Source organism: Phocoena phocoena, chromosome 8 (genome assembly GCF_963924675.1).
Source record: "Phocoena phocoena chromosome 8, mPhoPho1.1, whole genome shotgun sequence".
Taxonomy (NCBI): domain Eukaryota; kingdom Metazoa; phylum Chordata; class Mammalia; order Artiodactyla; family Phocoenidae; genus Phocoena; species Phocoena phocoena.
In genome coordinates, this window is record NC_089226.1 from 26595256 (window position 1) to 26620191 (window position 24936).

At 36.7% G+C, this 24936-nt stretch overlaps 1 protein-coding gene across 1 annotated transcript in view; it reads right to left on the minus strand.

The window, feature by feature from the left end:
- Nucleotides 1-24936, minus strand: part of GUCY1A2 (guanylate cyclase 1 soluble subunit alpha 2) — a 436032-nt gene that overhangs the window by 382130 nt on the left and 28966 nt on the right. The window contains exons 2-3 of the mRNA XM_065882085.1: nucleotides 19956-20017; nucleotides 12164-12285 (exon numbers count right to left, since the gene is read on the minus strand). Coding sequence (XP_065738157.1) covers nucleotides 12164-12285; nucleotides 19956-20017 — 184 coding nt within the window. The remainder of the gene's footprint in view (nucleotides 1-12163; nucleotides 12286-19955; nucleotides 20018-24936) is intronic.

Genomic DNA, 24936 nt, shown 5'->3' on the forward strand with positions numbered 1-24936 from the left:
CTGCTGATGGGTGGGGCTGATCCCTGACACAGCTGACTGTAGGGTCCATAGAGCCCAAAGCTGGTGTCAGCCCACTGGTGATTGATTACTTTAGGGTTAGTGCCAGTGCACTGGTATGCAGGGGCAGGTCTTGGGCCCATTAGTGGACAGGGTCCCAGGGTGGCTGTGGGTGCAGGGAGTCTGGGGTTGAGTTCCTGTCAAGGTAGCTACTTAGCTTGAGGGTCCCAGTACTGGCACTAACAGGCTAGTGGGCAAGGCCAGTTCCCAGTGCTAATAATCTATAGGAAGGATTCCTAAATGGCACTTGCCAGCACCAGTGTCCTCATGGTAGAATAAGCTCCCCAAAATGGCTGATGTCAATATGTCCCCAGGGTGAATTCCAGTTTCCTCTTGCCTCTTTAGGAGACTCCCCAAGATCAGCAGGTGTGTCTGACCCAGGCTCCTTTCAAATAACTGCTTCTGCCCTGGGTCGCAGAGCATGTGAGATTTTGTGTGCACCATTTAAGAGTGGAGTCTCTATTTCCCACAGCCTTGTGTGTCTCCTGAAAGTAAGCCCAGCTGGCCTTCAAAGCCAAACATTCTGAGACTTGTCTTCCTGGTACAGGACCCCCAAGACTGGGGAGTCCAATGTAGGGCTTGGACCCCTCAGTCTTTGGGAAGAAACTTTACAATTGTAATTATCCTCCCATTTGTGGGTCACCCACTAAGGGGTATGGGTCTTGTCTATACTGCATCTTAGCCCCTACTGCCCATCATGTTGTGGTTCCTTCTTTACATCTTTAATTGTACAAGATTTTTTCTACTAGTCTCTTGCCTTTCTTATCAATAGTGCTCATTAAATGGTTGTAATTTTGGTGTGCCCATGGAAGGAGGAAAGCTCAGGATCTCGGTCATTCCCCGTGGGGAACTTATCTTTAACGTACAAGTTTTCAGTCCCCATTCTAGATATGATGAATCAGATGTTTTTAAAAATTTCTCCAGATGATCCTACTGTACAATCACCAGTGGAATCTACTCTTCTAGAGTCTGGAGTAGAGACAATTACTTCTGGGATTAGAATTCAAAGCACTAATGCAAAAGATATCTCTCTAGGAAGGGCAAAAGCATAAATTCATAAATGTTAAAATAAATATACATATATTCAGAGTTGGATTTTCCCCCTTTTTTCCTCGTGTAGCTCTGGAAAATGTTCAATCCTGACCAGTATGTATGAGTCAGGAATTATTTCAGCATCCTTGCTTATGAATATCACACGTGTTTTTTTCTTCAACTGGTTGCTATATGTGCTCCATTGGTTTCTTTTCACATCTATCAAAAACACTCCCCTTACATCAAATAACATTCTATCTCATACCATCAATGATTCATCTCTTCTGTGGGGACTCACAGCTGGTTCTTCTGACTCCTCTTTTCTACATGGGAAGTGAAGCTCAATCCTTCATATCTCCAACCATTCTCTATCTCCCAACAATCTACTCCAACCAAGTCGGACCACAACAATGGGGAATAAGAATATAGAAGCTGGGCTTCCCTGGTGGTGCAGTGCTTGAGAGTCTGCCTGCCGATGCAGGGGACACGGGTTCGTGCCCCGATCTGGGAAGATCCCACATGCCGCAGAGTGGCTTGGCCACTGAGCCATGGCCACTGAGCCTGCGCGTCTGGAGCCTGTGCTCCACAACAGGAGGGGCCACAGCAGTGAGAGGCCCGCATACTGCAAAAAAAAAAAAAAAAAAAAAAAAAGAATATAGAAGCTGCCCACACATGCTACAATAAAATTCACATGTATCACAGGGAAAAATTCTGACTAATATTTCCAAATCTACATCTCCTTTCTTCACAAAGGAAAATTACCATTTCTTATTGTAAAGTTAAGATCAGACTTGGTTGAAAAGCAGGATAGGCAAGGAATTGGAAGTTTGGGCTCAATCATACTACATTTGAAATGAATCTCTTATCTCACTTTAACTACCTACCATTATGGGTAACAGAAATAGGGAAAGAGAAATCCAAAACACCTATAAAAATCATCCACAATACATAATCATAGCTCCCCAAATGGAAAATAAAACATATGAGAATCTTTAACAGAACAGGCTCGTAAAAAACAAATACAGAGATCCATATTTTTGTTTTTGAAAATAGACTGTGAGATAATAAAGGGAATACATCATATAACAAGCCTTAATTTGAATAACATCTTTATTCTGACTCATAAAGTTCTGTTCATCAAATTAATTTAAATAAATGGTGATAGAAATGCTGTCAAAACACTTAAAATTGACTGAACATCTAAACCCAAAGTTAATAAGAATGAAAACTCATCTAGCATAGAACCTAGGATATTTGAATTTAACTCTAACCTTACTTAAAATTTTCATTAATTTTCAAGATAATTAACTAGTTATTAAAATTTATAGCCCAGTCAAAGTTAGAGATTTGTAGCAAAGAGCAATAAAATCAGAGAATATAAAGGACCAAAAAACAAAAAGTAGACCTAAGATAAAAATAATTAATTTAATGAATAAAAGGCATAAAATAAAAAGGGAAAAGAGATGGGAGGAGAGAAGGTGGTGTGTTCATTTGAGCTAAAAGATTCAAGAGGAGTGAACACAAACATATGGTATTTAAATTTAAAAAGTAAATATGCCAAATCACTATGAATTTGTTCCAAGAGATGGTAAAAAAATGACCTATGAGTTTCACGTAGGAAGTGGTATGGGCCCACATCATCTTTCTCACATAGTAAGGAAAGAATAAACTTCTTGCTAACTGAGAGAAAAAACAAAAATTATTCTTTTGTAATAGAAGCAGTAGAGAGGTCAATTAAGTATTGCAGCAGACTCTTACATCACAGCCTCATAGTCTTCCTGCCTTCCCCACAAGCCCATGTAAAAAGGCTGACCTAACTGTGCTTTCATTTCTTCTAAGTCACAGGTAATTTTTCCATGTTAGGAATTTTGCAGATATTAAGTGTAACTTATACTGTTTCCTGAGAAAAGAGCAATGGGAGATTGTTTAAGAGGCTTACAAAACCTGCTTATGAAAATGAACTGAGTAAAAGAAGGTTTGGTTAAGCGAGTTTGACACACTGGCCATTGATAGTGTTGAAAGGAATTCAAACTACATTAATCTGAAGATGAGGGGAGCATAAGCATATTAACAAAGACTGATATTTTGAACACCTTCAATAAATAGGATAAGTTATATCACTTAGAAGTTATACCTAAATACATAAAATATTTCATTTTCCACTATATAACAGTGGCTGACTCCATTCCAGGGGCTTATTTTTACCAAATCAAAGAGAAATATTCTGCCTGTTAGCACCATGGATAATTTCTGGTATGATTTTTAATCATATCAGAAATAATTTTTTAAAGTTTCTAAATCAGTCATAAAATCTTGGAAAAGCATTCATAATGACAAAACAGGAAAACAATATTAACTATAGTTTGTATATGTTGAAATTATAAGGAGATAGCAGGTGCTGTTTTTGTTTATTAAAACTTCAAGGGAAAAGGCACATCTATTAGAATGACTAAAATCAAAACAATCTGACAAACCAGTTTCTGGAGAGAATGAGGAATAAGTGATACCAGCCATTTTGGAAGACATTTTGGTAGTTTCTTACAAAGCTAAACAAAGTGCAGCAATAACATTCCTAGGTGCTTACCTAACTGATTCAAAAACATGTCTACATAAAAATCTGCAGGTGTATGTTTATAGCAGTTTTATCCATAATCACCAAAAACAGAAGTAACCAGCTGTCTTTCAATAGGTGAATGGATAAGCAAACTGTAGTACATTATTATGATGGAATACTATTCAGAGAGAAAAAAGGAATGAGCTATCAAACCACACAAAGATATGTACTAAACCTAAATGCACACTGCTAAGCAAAAAAACAAACAAAAAAAAAAAAACAGAAAAAATGTGAAAAAGCTACATGCTATTATAATTTCACTTATATAACATTCTGGAAAAGGCAAAGCTATAGAGTGGCAAACAGATTAGTATTTCCTAGGGATTTGTTGGAGGGAAAGAGGTAGGGTTAAAAAGGTGAAGTACAGAGGAATTTTAAGGCAGTAAAAGTATTTCATATGATACTATAATGGTGGATACATGACACTATGCACTTATCAAACTCATAGAATTATACAGCACAAAAAGTGAACTTTACAGTATGCAAATTTTAAATATATATATATAGAAAAAATTTTTTATATATATTTGTATATAAATATATTTATATATATACATATGTATATCCCAGAAATGGAATGTAAGATCCCAGAATGGAATGAATTAGCTATCAAGTCACACAAAGAATATAACTGTATTACAAACTTTTTTACAAGTACAAAAAAAACTTCATTGAAGGTAGTAGAGTAGAAAGGTGCTGACCTAAATAACCTTGGAAATGAGTGGAGTCTGTAAAACTTCATACATAAATCCATACTCTGAAATTGCACACAAACACTGTACTCTAGTTGATAAAAATCATTTCCCATAGGAGCATGTAATAACAATTCTGAAACAACAATACTCCTACACTGCAATTGAACAATTATGTAGCCAATGGCTAAACAGAACAAAGTTTCTCACTGCTGGAGTAGGAGGTTACAGCAAGCAAGGGGGAAAGGTCAGAATGATCCATACGATAATGGGTTAGAGTTGAAGACATCAGTATGAACTCATATTTAGCATAATACAGAAATACAGAAATATTTATAGACAGGCATATATATATATATATATAGCAGTTAATATACACATATATATTTCCTTGCTCTGTCAACTGAGAGAGCCTAGAAGCAGCAACACCCCAATAGCAATGAGTACACCGAGTACCCAGATTTTGGTTTCCAACACCATTCTCCAACAAAAGGAATCAGGACTCCATTGAGACTCCTTTAAGAAATGACTTTGAGAAATGACTGAGGCAGAAAATATACAAGATGAGTCTGGAGCATCTTATAATACAAGATAGTAGGGAAGTGCTCAAAACACACACACAATAATGATGGACATATGTCAAAGTACACAGCAGACAACTGAAAGCAAGCTGACTAGTACTCTTCAAAACCATCAAAGTCATCAAATAAAGGAAAAACTGAAAAATTGTCACAGCCAAGAGGAGTCTAAGGAGACCTAACAACTAAATGTAATATATCCTGAGTGGGATGCTGGAACAGAAAAAGGACAGGTAACAACTAAAGATATCTAAATAAAGCTTGAAATTTAGTTAATAATAATGTATCAATACTGGTTCATTAATTGGGACCAAAGTACCATATTACTGTAAGCTGTCAATAATAGGGGAAATAGGTGTGGAATGTATGAGAACCTTCTACTATCTTCACACCTTTTCTGTAAATCTGAAACTATACTAAAATTAAAAGTTTATTTTTTAAAAACTTAAAGGGAGGGCTTCCCTGGTGGCGCAGTGGTTGAGAGTCCGCCTGCCGATGCAGGGGACACAGGTTCGTGCCCCGGTCCGGGAAGATCCCACATGCCGCGGAGCAACTAAGCCCGTGTGCCACGACTACTGAGCCTGCGCGCCTAGAGCCCGCGTGCCACAATTACTGAAGCCCGTGCGCCTAGAGCCTGTGCTCGGGAACGAGAGAAGCCACAGCAATGAGAAGCCCACGCACCTCAACGAAGAGTAGCCCCCCCGCTCACTGCAACTAGAGAAAGCCCGTGCGCAGCATAGAAGACCCAGTGCAGCCAAAAATAAATAAATAAAATAAATAAATAAAAGAATGATGCATCTTATAAAAAAAAAAAAAAAAACTTAAAGGGAAAAGAAAAGTAAAAACCTACCTACTAAAAAATTCAGAAAAGAGAACAATAGGCAGTCTGAAGAATTTAGGATGTGAGAGGTTGCTCTCCCACATAAAGAAGAGGTCCAGGACAGAAAGCTGCTAGTGATAGGGCAATAACACATTAGATATAAACAAAGATCAAAAAAACAAGAAAGAAAAATGACTGTCATGTTTTTTCAGTAAAGAAGAGAAGCTTAGTGAGTGTGGAGAAATTTAGCAGGATAAATGGGAAAAGGCTTGTCATAAGATTCAGAAGAAAATGTTCCCAAGAGAAAAAAATATCTAGGGGAGTAAAGAAAGCCCTCTACATTTCTTCTCAATATACTTGTATCTTCTAAAGCTGGTGTGCATAATTTAAGGATCAGTTTATTTAAATTTATTTAATTTATTTAATTTAATTTATTTAATTATTTAACATTTATTTAAATGTTTTATAATTTTACACATATTGGAGGCAGTGAGACACTCAGCGGTCTCATTCCTTTTCAGGCCTACCTACTACATCTAATCACTTCAGAAAATAGTATTCAAGCAGAGAGTAGAAAACAGAAGTTATTTTTAATTTACATAGAATAACTACTCAATTCTCTACTAGGAAGTATTAAATTCCTAAATTTAATAATTTAGGAATTATTAAATTCCTTTTTAATAATTTTAATAATTTTATAATTATTAAATTCCTAAATTTAATAATGCCTAAATTATTAAATTCCTAAATGAGATACTTTGACAATATTCCTAAGCTTAACCATTAAAAAAAAAATCAATGGCATTGTAAATACAGTCTTTTGCAAGGTTTGTGCTAGGCCAATGACATCTAACATATTAAATTAAGCCACCAAATCAGCTTGAAATCTTGTGGCCAACAGAACTGGCATAGGGTTTACTACAGCATAACTATGAAACCATGTTTGTGTCATGAGCCAAACACTGTCACCCTTAATTTGCACTGTCAACATCTGAAATCTGAAAAAAAAAAAATCTAACCTGTAAATGATTCAAATTACAAGGAAACTGCATTCTCCTTAATACCAATGATAAATAACCAAACTTTTTTGATACTATCCTTATGCAAGCAAGTTTCCCTAGTACACTTTCAAGTAGTAATGAACTAAGTAAAATGCAATACAATGACAACTTTCATAATTCAGAGAACTAGAAAGACTTGTGTAATTAGCATTGGAGGTGTGATGTAGTCAGTCTTAGTCCAATGATCCTTGAAGGCAGCATGAAGCAGGGAAAGGTCTGGAGTCAGACTGACCTGGTTTTAAATCCTGCTTTTGTGGCTTGTCAGCACTGACAAAGGAACTTAACAAGTTACTGTATCAAAATATGTTTCCTCATCTATAAAAGGGAGAATATTGACCTCCCAGTTCTGATGCAAACATTATTTTGTGAATATTCAATAATAGGAGCAAACACTTCAGCATTTGTTATTTATCAGGCTGCTGTAAGTACTTTATATAAATTAACTTATTTAATCTTCCTAACAACTCTAGAGGGTATGTAATTATATTATCCCCATTTTACAAATGAGAAATATCTAGTATGGAAAGATTAAGTAACTTATTCCAGTTCATACAGTGAGTAAGTATGTTTTCATAACTAAGTAATCTGGCTCTAGTTTTTGCTCTAAATTACTACATTATAATATCATTATTAAATCAGTTAATAAATCAGTTCCCTTCCAGCCACCCTAACTCCAATTCATCTCATTAAAATACTGACACTATTTACTTTTAATTTACTTTTAATGAAAGAGAAAACTGATCCATTACCAAGTTACAGTAATAAGAACTATACTGAACTATGTTCAATATCCTATGATAAACCATAATGGAAAAGAATGTTAAAAAAAGAATATATGCATATGTATAACTGAATCACTTTGCTGTACAGCAGTAATTAACACAACATTGTAACTCAACTATACTTCAATAAAAAAATAAATAAAACACCATTTGTCTCCCCCAAAAAAGAACTATATTGGCAGAATTTATTTATTGCTATCAATATTAATTCATCTATAAAAATAAGTGGTTTTTGTACCAACTAGTTCTCCAATATGCTAAATATGTTAAATATATTCTAATTCACTAAAAAATTACATGTTTTAGAGTTATTCTAAGGAAACCCTCAGGTAACCTTAACCCTAAAGTAAGGCTAACTAACTCTTCACAGTTTTATGGCCAATTACAAGGCTGTCAAGTGCACATTCAAAATCACAATAAAAGCAGAAAAGTACATACAAGTCAACATGTAAGCAATAAACTATTGCTTATATAAAAACAAGTGGCAACAAAAAGTTCCATACCAGCTAATGATTCTGGAATCAGTGGCACTTTATAGGGAGCTCAGGTTTCACAGTATTTCACAAAAATACTGTGAGGTATATGCACCAAAGGTCATCCACTCCATTCTCCTCACTAGCATTTTCCCAACAAATAATCCTATGAAAACATTACTCTGACACTGACTTTAAATGCTGACTTTTTGGAGACAATAAAGCCCCACTCTAACAGAAGACCTTTAAAACAGAAAAAAAACGTTAATGAATATTTTTTCACAATTCATGTCCTTCACCAATTATTTTGAGAGAAAATACACTTTAGCCAAGGCAGTATAAAACTATACTTTGTTAATACTTAGTAAATAACTGACGCTTATTAAAATAGTAAACCTCTGTTTGCTATAATTCATCAGTAGATGAATTACCTTAGATCTCTCATTTCTATATGATTTCTGTCCTACTGTGGAATGATTTTATCCTACACCATCTATATCTTATGGCTTTTGATGAAACACCCACAACCCCTTTAACAGTATCAAAACCTGTTAAAACTGAAATCGTCATAATCCTCATTTATTTTAAATTGTATTACGCAAAGGGAGCTAAGCAATATATCATCCTTCTCCCTTAAGTCTCCCTATTCAATTCTGTCTTCCTTTCCCCAACATTACCTAAATCCAAGATACAGGATCAGGTGGCAACACTTCAGCAGAAAACACAGTATACACCCTTTAATGTTTTAGCATAGATGCTTCATTGTACCAATCAACTATTACAATTTCCAAGAAAATACTCAATGCTGTACCTCATAAGACTATAAACACATAATTTTACTTAATTGGAGCTAAAAATGAGCTTTGCAAATTATGCCTGGAAAAGGCTTACATTTTTCAAACAACTAAAATTAGAAGATCATTTTGGTATGCACAAGATGTACTAAATAAAGCAGTACGTTTAACACTAAAAGCCTCCAGTAGGGAGGGCATTGTTCACAACTATCTCTCTTTGTATATCCTTTTTTCCAGAGTTTAAAAACCTCCTTAGAGTACTGTACTGCATTATCACAGTGAATGCCAGAGCACCAAAATAAGGAATAATCTGTACTTAATACCCCTAATTTGTAAATAATGAGACAATATAACAACTAGTTTCTAAGCCAACAAAAGAAAATCAATGACAAAAATGTTGATGTCTAGAAATAGTTCTTTACCATTACTACAGAGGGCATAAACCACTCTGTAATGTGCACATGTTTCCAGGGAGTCCTAAGGAAGAGACAATGGAACAAATGCATGACAGAAGCATGACTGGTCTTCTGCAACAAGCTTTCTCCTTCTCTTCAGGTTTCTCTTTTTATTCCATGCCAACCACTTAACTCAAACTTCAACCTGCAGAGCTGGTAAACGATCAAACTATCTAGAGTTTATACTAAGTAGAGATGGTCATTTTGAAAGGAGAAAAATTTGTTACTCTGATCATATTTTCTGACCTATGACTTTAAATATTTTTTGATGATAGGTGAAATATAAATAACATTCGGATGAGTGAACAAACACAATTCTAGTCTTTACTATAACCTTGTAATATGTTAAGAAGGTGAGAGAAATATGTATCCCTCAAATCCAATCCACCAATATTCTAACCACACCACCCAAAGCTGGTAAATATAAATCATAGAGTTGGAAAACTGCCCTCTGGCATCCACAGACAGGGCTTCCAGGCATCAACATTTTCCTTAAACTCATTGAAACTCTATTTGTCCATGCTAAACTCCCCAACTCAGAACAGGTCCTCTTTCTTTACGGTGTTTTTCTTTTCAGAGTTAATCAATTTTTGCATTTGCATAAATGATTGCACAGAAGACTTTAAATGTAATTCTTTGTAAAAGGTGAGATCTAAGCAAACCAAGATTAATCATACTTCAGTGACTTGTTAAAAATAAAAATAAAGCTTACATTGAATATGACTAGTAAAGCTGTCCTCTTTGTCCTCAGTCTATATTTCAAGAATTATGATAGGACATAAATTAAGAGAACAGCTACGTCCTAGGCACATAATCACCTGTTGGATACATGCCAGCGTCTTGTGAACAGGAGGCAGTCATTTACAAGATTGTGCTTTTTACATTTTGAGAACAACCCATCATCATTTACAGGGAAAAACATTAGACCTAATATCTGTTTTCCAGAAAAATTTAATATTTATGGAAATCTAAACCCTGTTATACAGTCCCCTTCTAAATTATAAGTACTTATTTAAAAACTACTCTTTCCCTAATACCATCAGGTAGCATACTGCCTGCTGTTCTTTTCACTCACTAACTTAATCTATCAACTAAGCTATGCTGGGCCAACAGTATCACCTGGTGTTTACTATATCAAATTGTCTGACCTAGAGTTTCTTGTAGGAATTGTGTACACTTATTCTCAAGTCACAGTTCAGAAAAAGTCTTTAGTACTTCTTACATATTCATCATCTTGTACACCTCTTACTCCCTCTAACTCAGTGATTCTCAAAGTAGGCAGCATAAGGAAAGGAAAGGAAAGGAAAGTAGATGTGAGGGGCAGGGAATCATTTAGAAAATTAGTAATTAAAGAGAAGTTTTTCAATATATTAAAAATCCCTTGGCCAAGATTCTGATACATCCGTCTTAGTGGAACATCATCTCACCTCACCCTTTCAAAAATCACAATGCATCAAAAGAAATAGATATCACTTATGAGAGAGTCCTGGGAAATACAAAATCAGAAAACTATAAACAGTTCTTGGGTAATGCCCAACCCCACCCCACCTTTACTCTCACCCCTTATCTTCTCCAATAATGTTGACTTGTGTAGTATGACATCCATGCAGTTGTACTAAGATTGAGGTAAGTACATCTTTTCACTGCCCATTATTGTCTTAGACAAACCACTTACATCTATATGCCTCCCTTCACAAAAGGTCCATGTTCTTATTATAATATTTTATGCTTAAAAAAGTTACCTAGGAAGAAAATGTAGTCAATGTCTAGCTGGAGTTCCAGCTTGTTAAAGCCAGGTCTGCCTCTGGGAGTCAGATATGTTTAGAAAAATCTGGTAAACTCATGCATTGAGGTCACCTGGAATCTGTTTATAGGAGGGACTCAGGTGTCTCCAGGGAAAGTACTTACCCTAAAGGGAAAGAAAGGGGAACAAGTTTTTCCTAGTCTCCAAAATCTGATTCTGAGAGAGGTGATTCTGAGTTTTGTATGGAGTCAGTGACTAAGATTTGCTGTTCCCCACCACCACTCCCCAGAACTCCATGGATTTCTGTCTGAGTTCTGAGGCAAAAAGAAGATTCCAAAAAAATTGAAAGAGGTATCTTTCCCAAAAAACAATAGAGCAAAAAATATTCCTGGTATGGTATCTACTTTGTGTATAATACAATGTACCTCTCACACACCAAGAACTTCAGATCATAAGATAGGACATCTCATTTATGGTACTTTATAGCTGCATGATTCAGTGCAGTTTATAAGAGTATCCCTTACCATGTTGGGAACATCTAAAAACAGCCCTTTGCCAGAAATACTAGTATTTTCAAGGTAGACACCCCCCTATAAACAGGGTGCAGAGACTTCCATAGATGACCTACCTCACTGCCTTTGTAGAGTCCACTATGAGTACATGTGAGCCACCCCCCAGCCCCAACCAGGCATTCCAGAAATAGTAGAATAAATAATAATAAAGCATGGACTTTGAGAAAAGAGGAAGATCCCCAATTAAGAGCCAGAGAAATATGGATTACAGGAGACTAATAATACTCTGATATGAATATTTAGAAAAGTTTGCCTGGAATGTAATGTTTTCCAATCTCCAACTAAATGGCATGCATGTAATTTCCATTTAAACATCATCAGAAGTATTGAAACTAAGTCATTTGAAGACAAGGTCTTGGTCTCAATTCACCATAGTCTCCAAATCTCCAAATCTCTCTTTGGTAGAAAATGAAACATTTACTCTTTTTTACTTTTCCCCCTTCCCCTTACTCATTCTCTCCCAACCTTATAAATATATAGTTACTATACCGAGTACGTTAGCAGTACACTGAAGAATTCCTGAGACATCTTCAATGTCTTCTTTGTTGGAATGGTCTGCATAGGAGCATCTGTTAGAAATATTGTAGAAATTCTTTTCTACATCCCTATAACTAAGAAGAAAACAAAATTAGTATATGGAGAAGTTTTTAAAAGACTCTGCAAATGCACTCATATACATACACAAAATCATGTGTTTATGCTCTTAGCATAATGACATTTTCAAACAACTGAAGCTTTAAGACATAATTTCTGGCATAACCCATCACTAACATCAGAATAAGCAATGTGGACCTGGAATTGGAACAGTCATTAACAAGAAAGCAATGTGTGAAAAAAAATAAATGATAAGAACCAGAAAATACATCAGTTTGTATAGCTAATGTTTCTTTACTTGAATGCTTCATAACTACTGGTAATTTGTTTCTATAATGAATTTGCCTAGAAAAAGAATAATTAACGGTGCTAATTCGGTGCGTTAGCACTAACTGTGTTGAAAGTAAACACATCTTAACTTCTATTACAGTCAAGAAATTAGCATGGATAACAAATAAGCAAATAAAGCATTTGGTGTCTGACAGAATTTGAATCATGGTCTTACCTTTTTGTATCTGTGAGACTTTGGGCAAGTAATCTAATCTCTGTTAGTCTAACTTTCCTCCCTCATGAAATGGAGATACCTCCTAGAGTTCTTAGGAGGACTTAAAGATAAAATGCCTGTGTTGACTGAAACTTTTCCAGTTTCCTCTGAATTAGAGCTAAGGCACCAAAGCTGCAGAAAATAAAGGTCAAACGCTTCCATGTTTCAAAAGAGTAGCCAAGAAGACCAGACATCGCCTTCAGAACTTAAGAAATGACTAAATAGTCACTGCCATTGTCACCTCACCACCAGCATACATAAGCCAAGGAACAGGAAAATTTTGAAAGAAAATAATAAGAAGAATGAGTTATTGGCCTAGGAGGAGAGCACTGTTGTTATCTCCCCCCACCCCCACACACACACACAAACACAAGTAAAAGAGAGAAGGGGAATATTCCCTACAGAGGACCAGTTGGTGAAAGAGGGATCTACTCTGATAGAGACTGAGGCTTAGGTATCTCATTCCTCCATGAATATCTGCTGAGGTGGTGGAATTCCTAATCATCCCTCTATACCTGACTGAATGGAAGAAGATTCCAGGGAGTGTTATTAACAGGGAAAATAAATAGAGCCAAATTGGAACTGGCCTACAGTCCTACTATTTGGTAAGGCAAAAACTATGGGTTTCCCATGGGAAAATTCATATTTAGTGATATGGAGATATCACTAAAGAAAGGTGAGCTGGGGGTGTCCCATCCTATTGCTTTCCCTATCTAGAGGCTGCAGCCAGGGGCAGGGATTACACTAGCAAAACTGTGGAGTGAAATTCACAGAGCCAGAAGCTGAGGCATCTGAAGCAGTAAAGGCAGAGCCTGTACATGCACCTTGCTGAGGGCATCACAGCCAAGAGAGGATTATTACAACCACCAGTGAAGTAAACGAGACTTCTACTATTTCCCATTTTATTCATGCCTGATATAACACATCAGAAGAGAAAGTAATCAGAAAGGACTGGCCTAAAGCAGAGGAGTCAATAATACATGATATCACCACTACATTGCATTCCAAGCTCCTTAGGCCAAGGTGTAACCCAGGCAGAGAGGGACAGTGAATAAGATTGGATATGAGATTGAAGATTTGAATTGGTCTGGAGTGGACTTTATACTCCCTGAAAGTACTTGGAATACAGTGCAATCTGCCCAACCTAGTATCAAAGAGGGCTCATCATAGCATGTTTGAAATGACTGGGGAGAAAAAAGTAAAAGGGTTTCATGTTTGTAAGATTAGACTCCAATAAACCAGTTAAGCAAAATGCTTACTACAGTTTCTAGAATGCAGGAATCACTCAGTAAAAGGTGGAATGGGGAGCACAGTCATTAAACACAGACAAATACAGGTTTATTTTTAAATCAAGCTCCACCATTTTAATCAGAGTGACCTTAAACAAAATATTTTTTCTCACAGTCTCAATCTCCTCATCTGTAAAAATTAGCTTAATACAGTGATCCTATGAAATAGATTGTTAGTATTAAATAAAATAACAGATATGAAGTGCCCAGTATATTACCTCAAAAACAGAGAGCAATCAATAGCTATTAGATTTTATCTAACTTGTTTTTATTCAGTAAGATAGATATTATATGTAAATATATCCAAAAAAGCTACATCACTTTTTAGATAAAATAATTTATAGCCACAAAATCTGACCACAACAGCATAAGTAATATCACTGAAGCCTGTTTCCCAGAATAAGCAGGGTTAACCCACTCCGAATTTCACTTCTAACGTTCTATTGAAATTATTCTAGCTTAATCCTTATTCAACTGTCAAAATAAAAAGAGAACAGAGGTTGGCTGTATAAAACAAACATAGAGCCCACAGTGATAAATGGTGTAATAATATACCTTTAGATGACTATAGGAAACGGTGTCCCAGACCAATATGAGTTTGGCAGCAGTCCTACCTGCGATATTAGCACAACGATGCTCATTCTGGCAAAAAGTATAAAATGAATGGCATGATATTGAATACATATTTTTCTATACTTTGATGTTTAAAAATATATAATGAATTAAAATTACATCTCAGAAAGATGATCATGTTATTTTCTAATCATAGTTTTAAAGAAATCTCTGCTTTGTCTTCCCTACCATAGCAATCCGTTTTTGTGAGCTAAAGACCAGTAGGAGTGCTGTAGTATAAACATGAGTGAGAGCAGTTAGATTAGGCACTCTGGAGGAAGAAATTTAGATTTTAAAAAATCCAAATTCTCTGTAAGAAGAAAGCTGTAGTTGGAACATGAACTGGGCATATTTAACTCCTGATGCTAAACAAATGATTGCAGAGTTTTTTCTTTTTCTTTTCTTTTTTTTTTTTTTTGAGGTACACAGGCCTCTCACTGTTGTGGCCTCTCCCGTTGCGGAGCACAGGCTCCGGACGCGCAGGCTCAGCGGCCATGGCTCACGGGCCCAGCCGCTCCGCGGCATGTGGGATCTTCCCAGACCGGGGCACGAACTCGTGTCCCCTGCATCGGCAGGCGGACTCTCAACCACTGCACCACCAGGGAAGCCCGAGTGCAGAGTTTTAAAGGCTCAAGGAGGACAGGTAAAGGATACAGCAAGAGGAGAAAGGGAAAGACAATCAACAAAAATTAAGGTGCAAAAGAGTCAGATACAATAGTGGTAATTATAATTCAACAAACATACTGATTACCTATGTATACCAAGCTGATTATATGACTTACCATATTATTACCATTAATATTTCATTTAAACATCACCCCTACCGTGCTATTATTCCCATGTTTAAAAATGAGAAAACTGAGACTCAGGGAGGTTAAGTAATCTGCCCATGATCATTCAAAGGCACAACCTGACTTTAAATCTAGTAAATCTGGTATGTCTACTTCCAAGCACATTTTCGCAGTCCCTTGCTCTATACTACACAATAAAGCTGCACAGAGAGAAGGGCACAAGATAATGACAAGAATGACATCAGAAAAAATTGTCACCATAAACCAGATTTTCCTCAATCCTGAGTTCCTTTTGATTCCTAAGGTAAACACTGCCTGTCTCCTACTTACCACTTTTGCTTCTCACTATTCTTCCCACCCCACACTGCCCCAAAACTAGTCCGTTCCCTAGAAGCTTGAGTTAAAGAAAGGCTAACATAAAGATGAACAGTCAGGGTCCTCTTTTCTCATTTTAGATTGAGGGAAGAAGACTGCATATGCAGAGTTTACACAGCAATCAAAATTTACCACAAAGTCAATCTGACACATTGTAGCAGAACATTAAACATAAATGGAAAACTATGCAAAAAATGAGTATAATTTATGCCATAAAAAGAAGGATTTTGGATACTAGAACTATAGATTTTAGAACTATAATGGACCCTAGGGATTACTCATTTTACACCCCCTTCCGAAGCATAATTTACTCTTTTATCCACTATATACATACCTCTGTGTACATACCTCTAGGGTACAATGTATTCATTTATTCACACTCCTCCCTCCCCCCAAAAAACTGTTAGTTCCTCCTATGTACCAAGCATTTACAAAGACACAATAATGTAAGAGTAAATAAGATAAATAACCAAATAAGAAAATAAACAAGATAATATAAGCTAATGATAAGTACTATGAAGAGGGATAATAGAGACTAATGTAGCAGAAAATCACTGTGGTTGGAGATTGAGGTAGGGGATTGAAGATTACTTTAGGTGGGTATCATACCTTCCTGAGGATATGACATTTTAACAAAGACTTAACTGTATAAAAGAATAATCCATGCAAACATCTGGGGACAGAGCATTCCAGGTATATGAAATAGTATGTGCAAAAGCCTTGAGCCTAAGCAAGCTTTGGTATAGTTGAGAAACCAACAGAAGGCTGGAGTGGCTGGAGTGGAGTGACAAGTGGGGAGTGGAAGAAGATGAAATCAGAGAGGTAAGCAGAGGCCAGATCACAGGAATAGCTCAGATTTTATTCTATTACAGTAAGTTATTATATGGTTTTAAACAGGGATTTCAAAGCATGATCCCTGGACCAGTAGAATCAGCAGTATCTGGGAACTCCTTAGAAATGCCAATTCTTGAGCCCCACCCAGACATACATGATCAGAAACTACAGGAGTAGAAGCCAGAAAACTAGATTGGAATCTCTATCTGAGAGACCATGGTGACAGTGGAGATGAAGAGATGAAGATTTATCATACCTCACGAATAAATTATTTAAGCACTTATTTTCCCAGCTTGAATGATCTCTATGAATAAATAAATGGACAAGTGAATGGATAAGTTAAGGAACAGAATAAATATTTAAAGATAAAGTTGCTGAAGTACAGAGAGGCTATCTTACTTCCTAACAAGAGGCTCCATCGGCTACTCCCTCCCAATCCTCCATCTGTCTGATCCTTTCAACAGCTGCTCACTTCATTCAAGTCTAGGTCTTGGAGACTAAAAAAAGCCTCAGAGAGTTTCTATGGGCCACTGGTATAAAAATTAATTAAGGCGCAAGACTATATAATCCTGGAGCTCTGATAAATAATGCAGATCCAAAGGCAGAGTACCAAAACAGAGGAAAGGGAAGATGGGAAGGTTAGCGGTTGGAGGCTGAATTATGAAATTAAAAAGAAAAAGGCTAGCTCCTACTCTCTGTTACCCATTCTGATTCATCATCCAACCCTAGACACCTAAAAGCTGAATTATTTCAAGACAAGCTTTAGGCAAAGCCCAATTTCAGGGATTAGGAAAAGCACCTCTTTCCCACCCTCACCTCCCCAGAAACATGTAAAATAAACTTTCCAGCACTTGCTTGCAATTGCCTGAAATCCCTTTAACTGTAAGAAACACATTCCTTTTCACAGTTAGAGATAAAATTGTGTTTTCTTAAGAGGAACAACACATATGAGTGAATACGTTTTAATCCAAGTGTTAGCGATCATAGATGCTCTCCTTTTTCAGTATTGGAAAAAGAAATTGAAAGCAGAAAGATGGACTCTAAAAAGGCAAAGAGGACACTGGACAGGGAAACCGTGGCCATTTTTATCTTCATCAGCATGAGCACAGAAAAAGACAGTGAGCAAAGGCACTTCAAATCCTCAGAAGGTAGCCAACACCCAAGCAAAAATATGCTACTAGGTCTTAGAACCAGTAGGACATTAAGACACCTCTTTATATGAAAGTCCTATACCCTGTCTGTTCTTTAAATAGTGTCTGCAATAAACAGAACTAGGGAAAGACTATTTAGGCAATGAACAAAGAAATACCACAGGCTATGTCTACAGAGATTGAGAGGAGAGTTGAGGCAGTTATTTAGATGAAGGAGAACTCCATCCTACTAATGGAAAAAACAATTTTCTGCTGATTATAGTAATACAGTTTAGTTATCTAGTTTGATCATATTTATAAGATTCCCACTCTGACTTGCCATGAAGACATAATTTAGTTCACAAATAAGACTATTTCATCAGTCATTATTTGATTTCAAAACGGAAAGGGCACTCATAATTCCAGAAATAATTTGCATTTCATTACTGGTATTGTCATTAAAATCTTAAAAATAATGATGATAATGAATATGAGTAAACAAGCATGTGGTGCTTGCCACATACCAGGAATTGTTCTAAATACATTGACTAGTTTAATCCAAACACCATATTTGAAAGCAGCAAATCCAATGAGTGATTAAGTTTTATTTTAGAGTATGTGGGAAGACATTAACTTGACATTATTTATCTCCCTTAAAATAAACCATTTAAAACTACAAATAGCCTCAAATTAAAAGCCATCTCATGAGTTTAAATAATATGTTTTTTCTAGTACTGTACTCTTGAGGATTGATATGACAAAGTTTCAGGGCAATTCCCTTTGAAATGACAGTTAACATAGTCATCAAGCACTTAAAGTATATGGCATTCTACTTGGTACTGAGATTATTTTTCCACTAAGTTTTCCTCCCTTTTGTTTTATAAAAAAAAAAAAAAAATTCACACTATATCCTAATAGCCAAAAATATGTTCTTGATCTCCATGGTAATGACTATTACCCATAAATGTTAAATGATTCCCCACAGCATTTCAAGAGGTACCAGGGTTTGAAACTTGACTCCTCATAAGTTCTTAAACTTCTACAAAGATAAATAGCTGTAGTATATTGTACATTTAATTTAAATAGCTAGACTGAATCAGAAAGTGAATTTAGGCTTTTGTATTTGCCAACTGCTTTCTGCCGTACCCAATCAAGGATATACCTTACACTTATTTGGAGCTTCCTGTTTACAAAATACTTCCATTAAAATTACCTCATTTAATAATGACATATAATCCTTGATTTAGTTGTTACCATCATCATCACCCTTTAAAAGAGATAAAGTTACTTTAAAGTTCTATGTCCTGGTGAGGCCTTGAATTCCTGTCTTTTGACCTCAAATCTTCTTACTTTACATCATACCACAACCATTTCAGGAAATGGGGAATAAATAAAGGAAATATGTAGCATGTGACTTTAACTAAACAAACACTTCTCACTGAACTGTGTTAAGCTTGTAGTGAATTTGATTAAACTTTACTGAAGGATCCTAAAATCACATTTAAAGCCTCTTGGTTGGTACTAATGAACCTTATGATATTACTAAGGCAAAATATGAGATTCAGTGGATGAGAATGAGAGGGTAAGAGCACAAGAAGGAAGAAAAAGGAAAGCACTAGCAAAAGGGATTTTACTTAAAAGGATTCAACACAAATAAACTAAAGGAAATCACTCCATGGGGCTCCTATGAGCTCACACTTCACACTGAGATCATAATCATTATGCAATAAGGTTGACTTGGTTGCCCACGTGTTCAACAGCTATGTTTGAGTAACTCATTTTTTTAAATTGGAGTATAGTTGATTTACAATGTTGTGTTAACTTTTGTTGTACAGCAAAGTGATTCAGTTATACATATCTACATTCTTTTTATATATATTCTTTTCCATTATGGTTTATCATAGGATACTGACTATAGTTCCCTGTGCTATACAGTAGGACCTTGCTGTTTATCCATTCTATATATAATAGCTTACATCTGTTAACCCCAACCTCCCACTCCATCCCTCCCCCAACACTTTCCCCCACCACTTGGCAACCACAGGTCTGTTCTCTATGTAGTAATTATCTTTAATTTGTCCCCAATAATAGCCAAAATCCATTTTTACTTACCCAGTAAATTGGTGCTCATAATACTGCAATGTCCTCTTGAGAGTTTGCTGTATCATCTGGGGCTACAGAATAATAATAATAATAATACATTATCAGCAAATCAGTGTCATTCCCATTCTGAGTATCATAAGCAGATATGTAGCATCTGATTCATCTCATAAGAGTTTTCATTTTACAATATAAACCCATCATGAATTCTGCCATGTATTTTCCCCACAAGAACTAATAATATGAGGCACTCAGCAATTACCCAGAATTTCCCAATTTCAAATATGATAGCATTTCCTAGCCATATTTTCCCCAATGCTTTTGTACTAGCTATTAAGTTCAACAAAATACTCATTGGCTGCCTACAATAAACCTAGACATTGGGGGCAGTGGAGAGGGGTGTACTAAACAAGATGAGTAATGCCCAAGTCAAGCCTGACTTCCTCAAGAGATTTCAAGCAAGGGTTCTAGAGTGTCCTGGAGGGGCCACAGTGTTTGGGGCAACAAATGGGATCTGCAGAAAACACCTAAGCAGCTCATGACTGAATTTTATAATCCTCTCCTCTCCATGACAGCTAAAGACAGAGTTTCTTAATCCCAGAGCAAGAATTATTCTAGACTTATTTAGGCAACAGAGCCTCATCTTGGAGTCTCAGACCTAGGGAGGCATGAAAGTGACTCAAAGATCTTAAAACACAGATTTTATTAACAAATTATAATAAGAACCAAATTCTCAGTGGCAAGGGTGTGAATTTTTTTTTTTTTTTTTTGCGGTACGCAGGCCTCTCACTGTTGTGGCCTCTCCCATTGCGGAGCACAGGCTCCGGATGCGCAGGCTCAACGGCCATGGCTCACGGGCCCAGCTGCTCCGCAGCATGTGGGATCTTCCCGGACCGGGGCACAAACCCGTGTCTCCTGCATCGGCAGGCGGACTCTCAACCACTGCACCACCAGGGAAGCCCTGAATTTTTTAAATAATAAAAACTTCTAATCAAGCAAGAAAAAAAAACCTTATCAAAACATTGATCTATTATAGCCATGGATGAATTTTGGGGGGTTATAATGACTCTGACAAAGACCCTTCAAGATGTGAGAGCAGCATGGTAGTTTGGTAATCTTGTGGGCTGTCACTAATTAACCACACAAACCTATATAAATCTAAAAAGGTAATCTGCAGAAAGCATCTAGCACAATGCTGCTACCTAAGAAGCAGTTAATAAATATCAGTTTATTTCCCATCCCTAATCCTTCAAAGAGATTGTCTTAAGATATGTAATTTAAAGGAGACTACAGAGATTGTTGTCAGGGTTCACTTGAACCTCTTCCATGTTTACCTCTCTATGAAAAATGTCCAGGATAGATGTAAAAATCTCCCTACCTAATACTTTCAACATCCTCCTTGGTTGGAAATGGCTATTTTAAAGCGTGAGGAAACTGAGCTTCAATTAAATCAAGGGCATCCACTGAGAACTATTCTACACTACCATTTAGGAGAACATCTTCACTGAGCAAATCTAAGAGCTCAGATATATTCTTCACTTTAGCCAAGCCATTTCAGAAATTAATTTTAGGAGAAATCAGCCTCCAGTGTTCAAAGAAAGAGATACAGGGCAACTTCTTTCAACAGCTGTTTTTCCTTTATACTAGGTTAAAAAGATGAACATGATGCCTCAAACTGGTACAGATGTTTCTGTTCATAAGAATAGAATCAAAGTAGAATAGCATGCCTAGGAAAGGAAAATCATTCCTGACCCAAGAAGCAATGAGTCTGTTGAAAAATCCAAAGAGGGTGAAGCAGACACAGCAAACCTAGCACACATAAAAAGTGTGCTTTAAAAATCCAACCCATGGCCAACCTAAATCAAGTCATTATCAGTCACTGGCTCAGTACCCCTGGGATCTGAGCCTTCTGAACTGCTTTGGCAGTTTCTGAGCCAAGATAACTTTCTCTTTGGCAACATGCCCTAAAAGCAGTGAAAATCCACAGAGGGATTATCCTTCCAATAACCTCTGGTGACAAAATATGGAACAGAAAACAGGAACTAGAGTGCATAGGGTCAGTTAAGACCAGAATGACCTCCTTTGTACCAAAGGACATTTTATTTTCCTGTACCAGGAATTTCCCAGTCATTAAAAAAAGCAAATGTTTGTGCAAGGAGTTAAGCCATTTAAAGAACTGACTTTTTTCTTTTCTGAAGCAATTACTTTTACTCCCCAGCGGGAATTATATTTATAGTTTCCAAATACATTAAATGGAAAATGTTCTCTGGGCACATTCAACAAAGCTTCAACTTCATAAAGATTTATATACTTCCTACTGCTTGCCAAATCCAGTGGGCACATTCTGGTGGTCTGAACTGTAAGCATAGAGGCTGACTGCAGAGTATCCCCTGATCAGAAAGCCAAGGCTGACTTCAATACAGACCTGACTCCTCACCATGGACTATCACCACGGATTCACTCCAATCTTCTTCAGAGTTTGCCTGATTCTGAGACATCTTCACATAATCTGAGCCTCTCTGACATGAATAAAAAGCACAAAGTGAAGACCTGCACATGGGCCAAAGCCTTCTGAAGGGGTGACTTCTGCCTTGAGGGTTGTAGGGTCCATTTACTAAATGTCAATGTACGCCAGTGATGCAAGTCAGTGTAGATTAGTGGGAAAAGCAAGGGCTCTGAAGATCTGCAGATCTTCTCTCCTTTTCTTTAACAATGAAACTCCATACCAGTTCCATCCAACCTTCAACAGACCAAAATCCCATCCCTCTTATCTGTATCTATCCTTTTCTTTAAGAAGGAGTTTGGAAAGATGATTTAGAAAAGAGGATTTAAGATCAAACTGAGTTCAAAATCCAACTCTTACTCACGAACTAGACGACCTTGGGCAGTTTACTTAAGCTATCTGAAATGATTCCTTATGTGTACATTATTTTTATGGGAATTAATTGAAATAATTAAATCAAAGTCACTAGTACATAGTAGGTGCATAATAAATGATAGTTATGACTATGTTCACTGGGTTCCTACCCTCAAGAGTCTCAAAATCTAGTGGAGTACAAAGTTTATGTTAGAACACCCACCCCACAAGTGTAATGTTTCAAGATCCTCATCAGCTAAAAAACTCAATAGACTTACCAATAATACTAATAGTGAGAAGATGGTGCCTATTCCAGCTGAGGGGAAAATAGGAAAATGGTAGCTGAATTTATAAATATTTCCAATGAAACCTTCAGATCAGTCCAGAGAGATGGTGATAAAAGCAGAAATCTCAGAAGATTGAGAATAGACCTAAATCCAGGCCTATAAGGGGGAAGGACATTGATGCACCATAGCTAAGATGAATACTTCAAGCATTATACTTTATAACTAATTAGAAACAACGCATGAACCTCCTTCTTATGACATAAAGAATGTGCAACAGGAGAGCTGGATGATGTAATATGTTTTTAGCCATATGCTACAGGATCTGAAAGACAAGGGTTAGGAAGGAGACAAAATCCACTGTCCCTATCATACAAAAGAAAATCAAAGAAGTCTGTAATTTTTTCTCTCCTTCCCCCAAACTAAGATAGAGATAGTAGCTTCCTACTGTCTCTACTCAACACAAAGAAGCAATGGACAGGAAGACAGCTGGGAAGAGAAAGCAGCCATCTGTGTCCTGCACATGTATTGTCTAGGGCTCAAAGAGGAAGTACCCAAAGCTTCCATCATGTGGCAACAAGAAGCCATCTTCATCTCTAGTCTCATTAACAGCTTCACTCTACTTAGCAGTGACTGACCCCCACAGACTAAATGTTATGCTCATGAAAAGTCATGGGATCCAAACAGCCAGCCATGAAATAATCCAAAAAGAGGCAGAGAAATGATCCCTGAGTAGTGGGAGGAAGCAGTTCTCAGCAACTGGCCCTTCAAGCTCAGACAGCCCTGCAGAGGCTCCCACACAGTCTCTGCTCTAGATATCTGCACCAGATGGTATGGGGATCAGGCAGGAGTCAGGGAGTCAAGATGTGCGTGTGTGTGTGTGTATCACATGAAATGCAGTTGTCATCGTACAAAGTACACATACATCTAAATTCTACAGAGATGAAGTTGTGGCTCAGACTGATTAAGTAAGTAGCCCAAGATCATATAGCTCGTAAGTGAATCAGTCACTGCAAGCCAGGACTGGCTTCAAAGTGTGCAATATTTCTACTAGATGCTTTGAGGGTCCCTCTCACCTTTACTATTCTGTTGATCCTATATATTTTTAAAATATATACAGCCTTCATCATGCCAAAAACAAACAAACAAAATCCACAGATAATTTTAAAATAAACTTCTCATTTCTGCTTTATAACACAAAACCACAAGCTACAGAATTAATGGAAACAATAGGTCTGCCTTTAAAGAAACATCCATAAATAGCCATGTCATTTTATTTATTTAAGTATGAAAAATATATACTTCAGTGTCAGGAACTAAATGATATGGATATATAATTAATTACTATTGCTCTAGGCCAGTGATTTTCAACTCTGCCTACAATTAAAATCCCCTGGGGAGCTTTTAAAAAATACCAATGCCTGAGTGCCACCCCCAAACTTTCCAATACAACTGGCGGACCCATTTGCTTCTAATGTTAGTCAGGGTTGAAAACGTTTCATGTAAGATATAAACATGATGATCAAGACCAATACTCTATAAAAGTTACCTGAATAAGTCAGCATTAATGAGAGTAGTTTCTTTACTCAAATATCAAAAGAAGAAAGGTTCTGAAAGATGTTCACACATAACTGCTAAATCAACACAGTTCCACTAACAGCTCATAGTTAAATATGATTTGTTAGGTAAACAGAGAACTATATTGCTTGAAGCATTTCCAAGTAATTCACTCCCATGCACTTATGTCAGTATTCAATTTTGTACTGACATATACATAACAATGCAACAAATACGATTGCTGCATTTAATCTATGCAAGGCACTGCTTTAAGCGCATTACATATATTAACAGT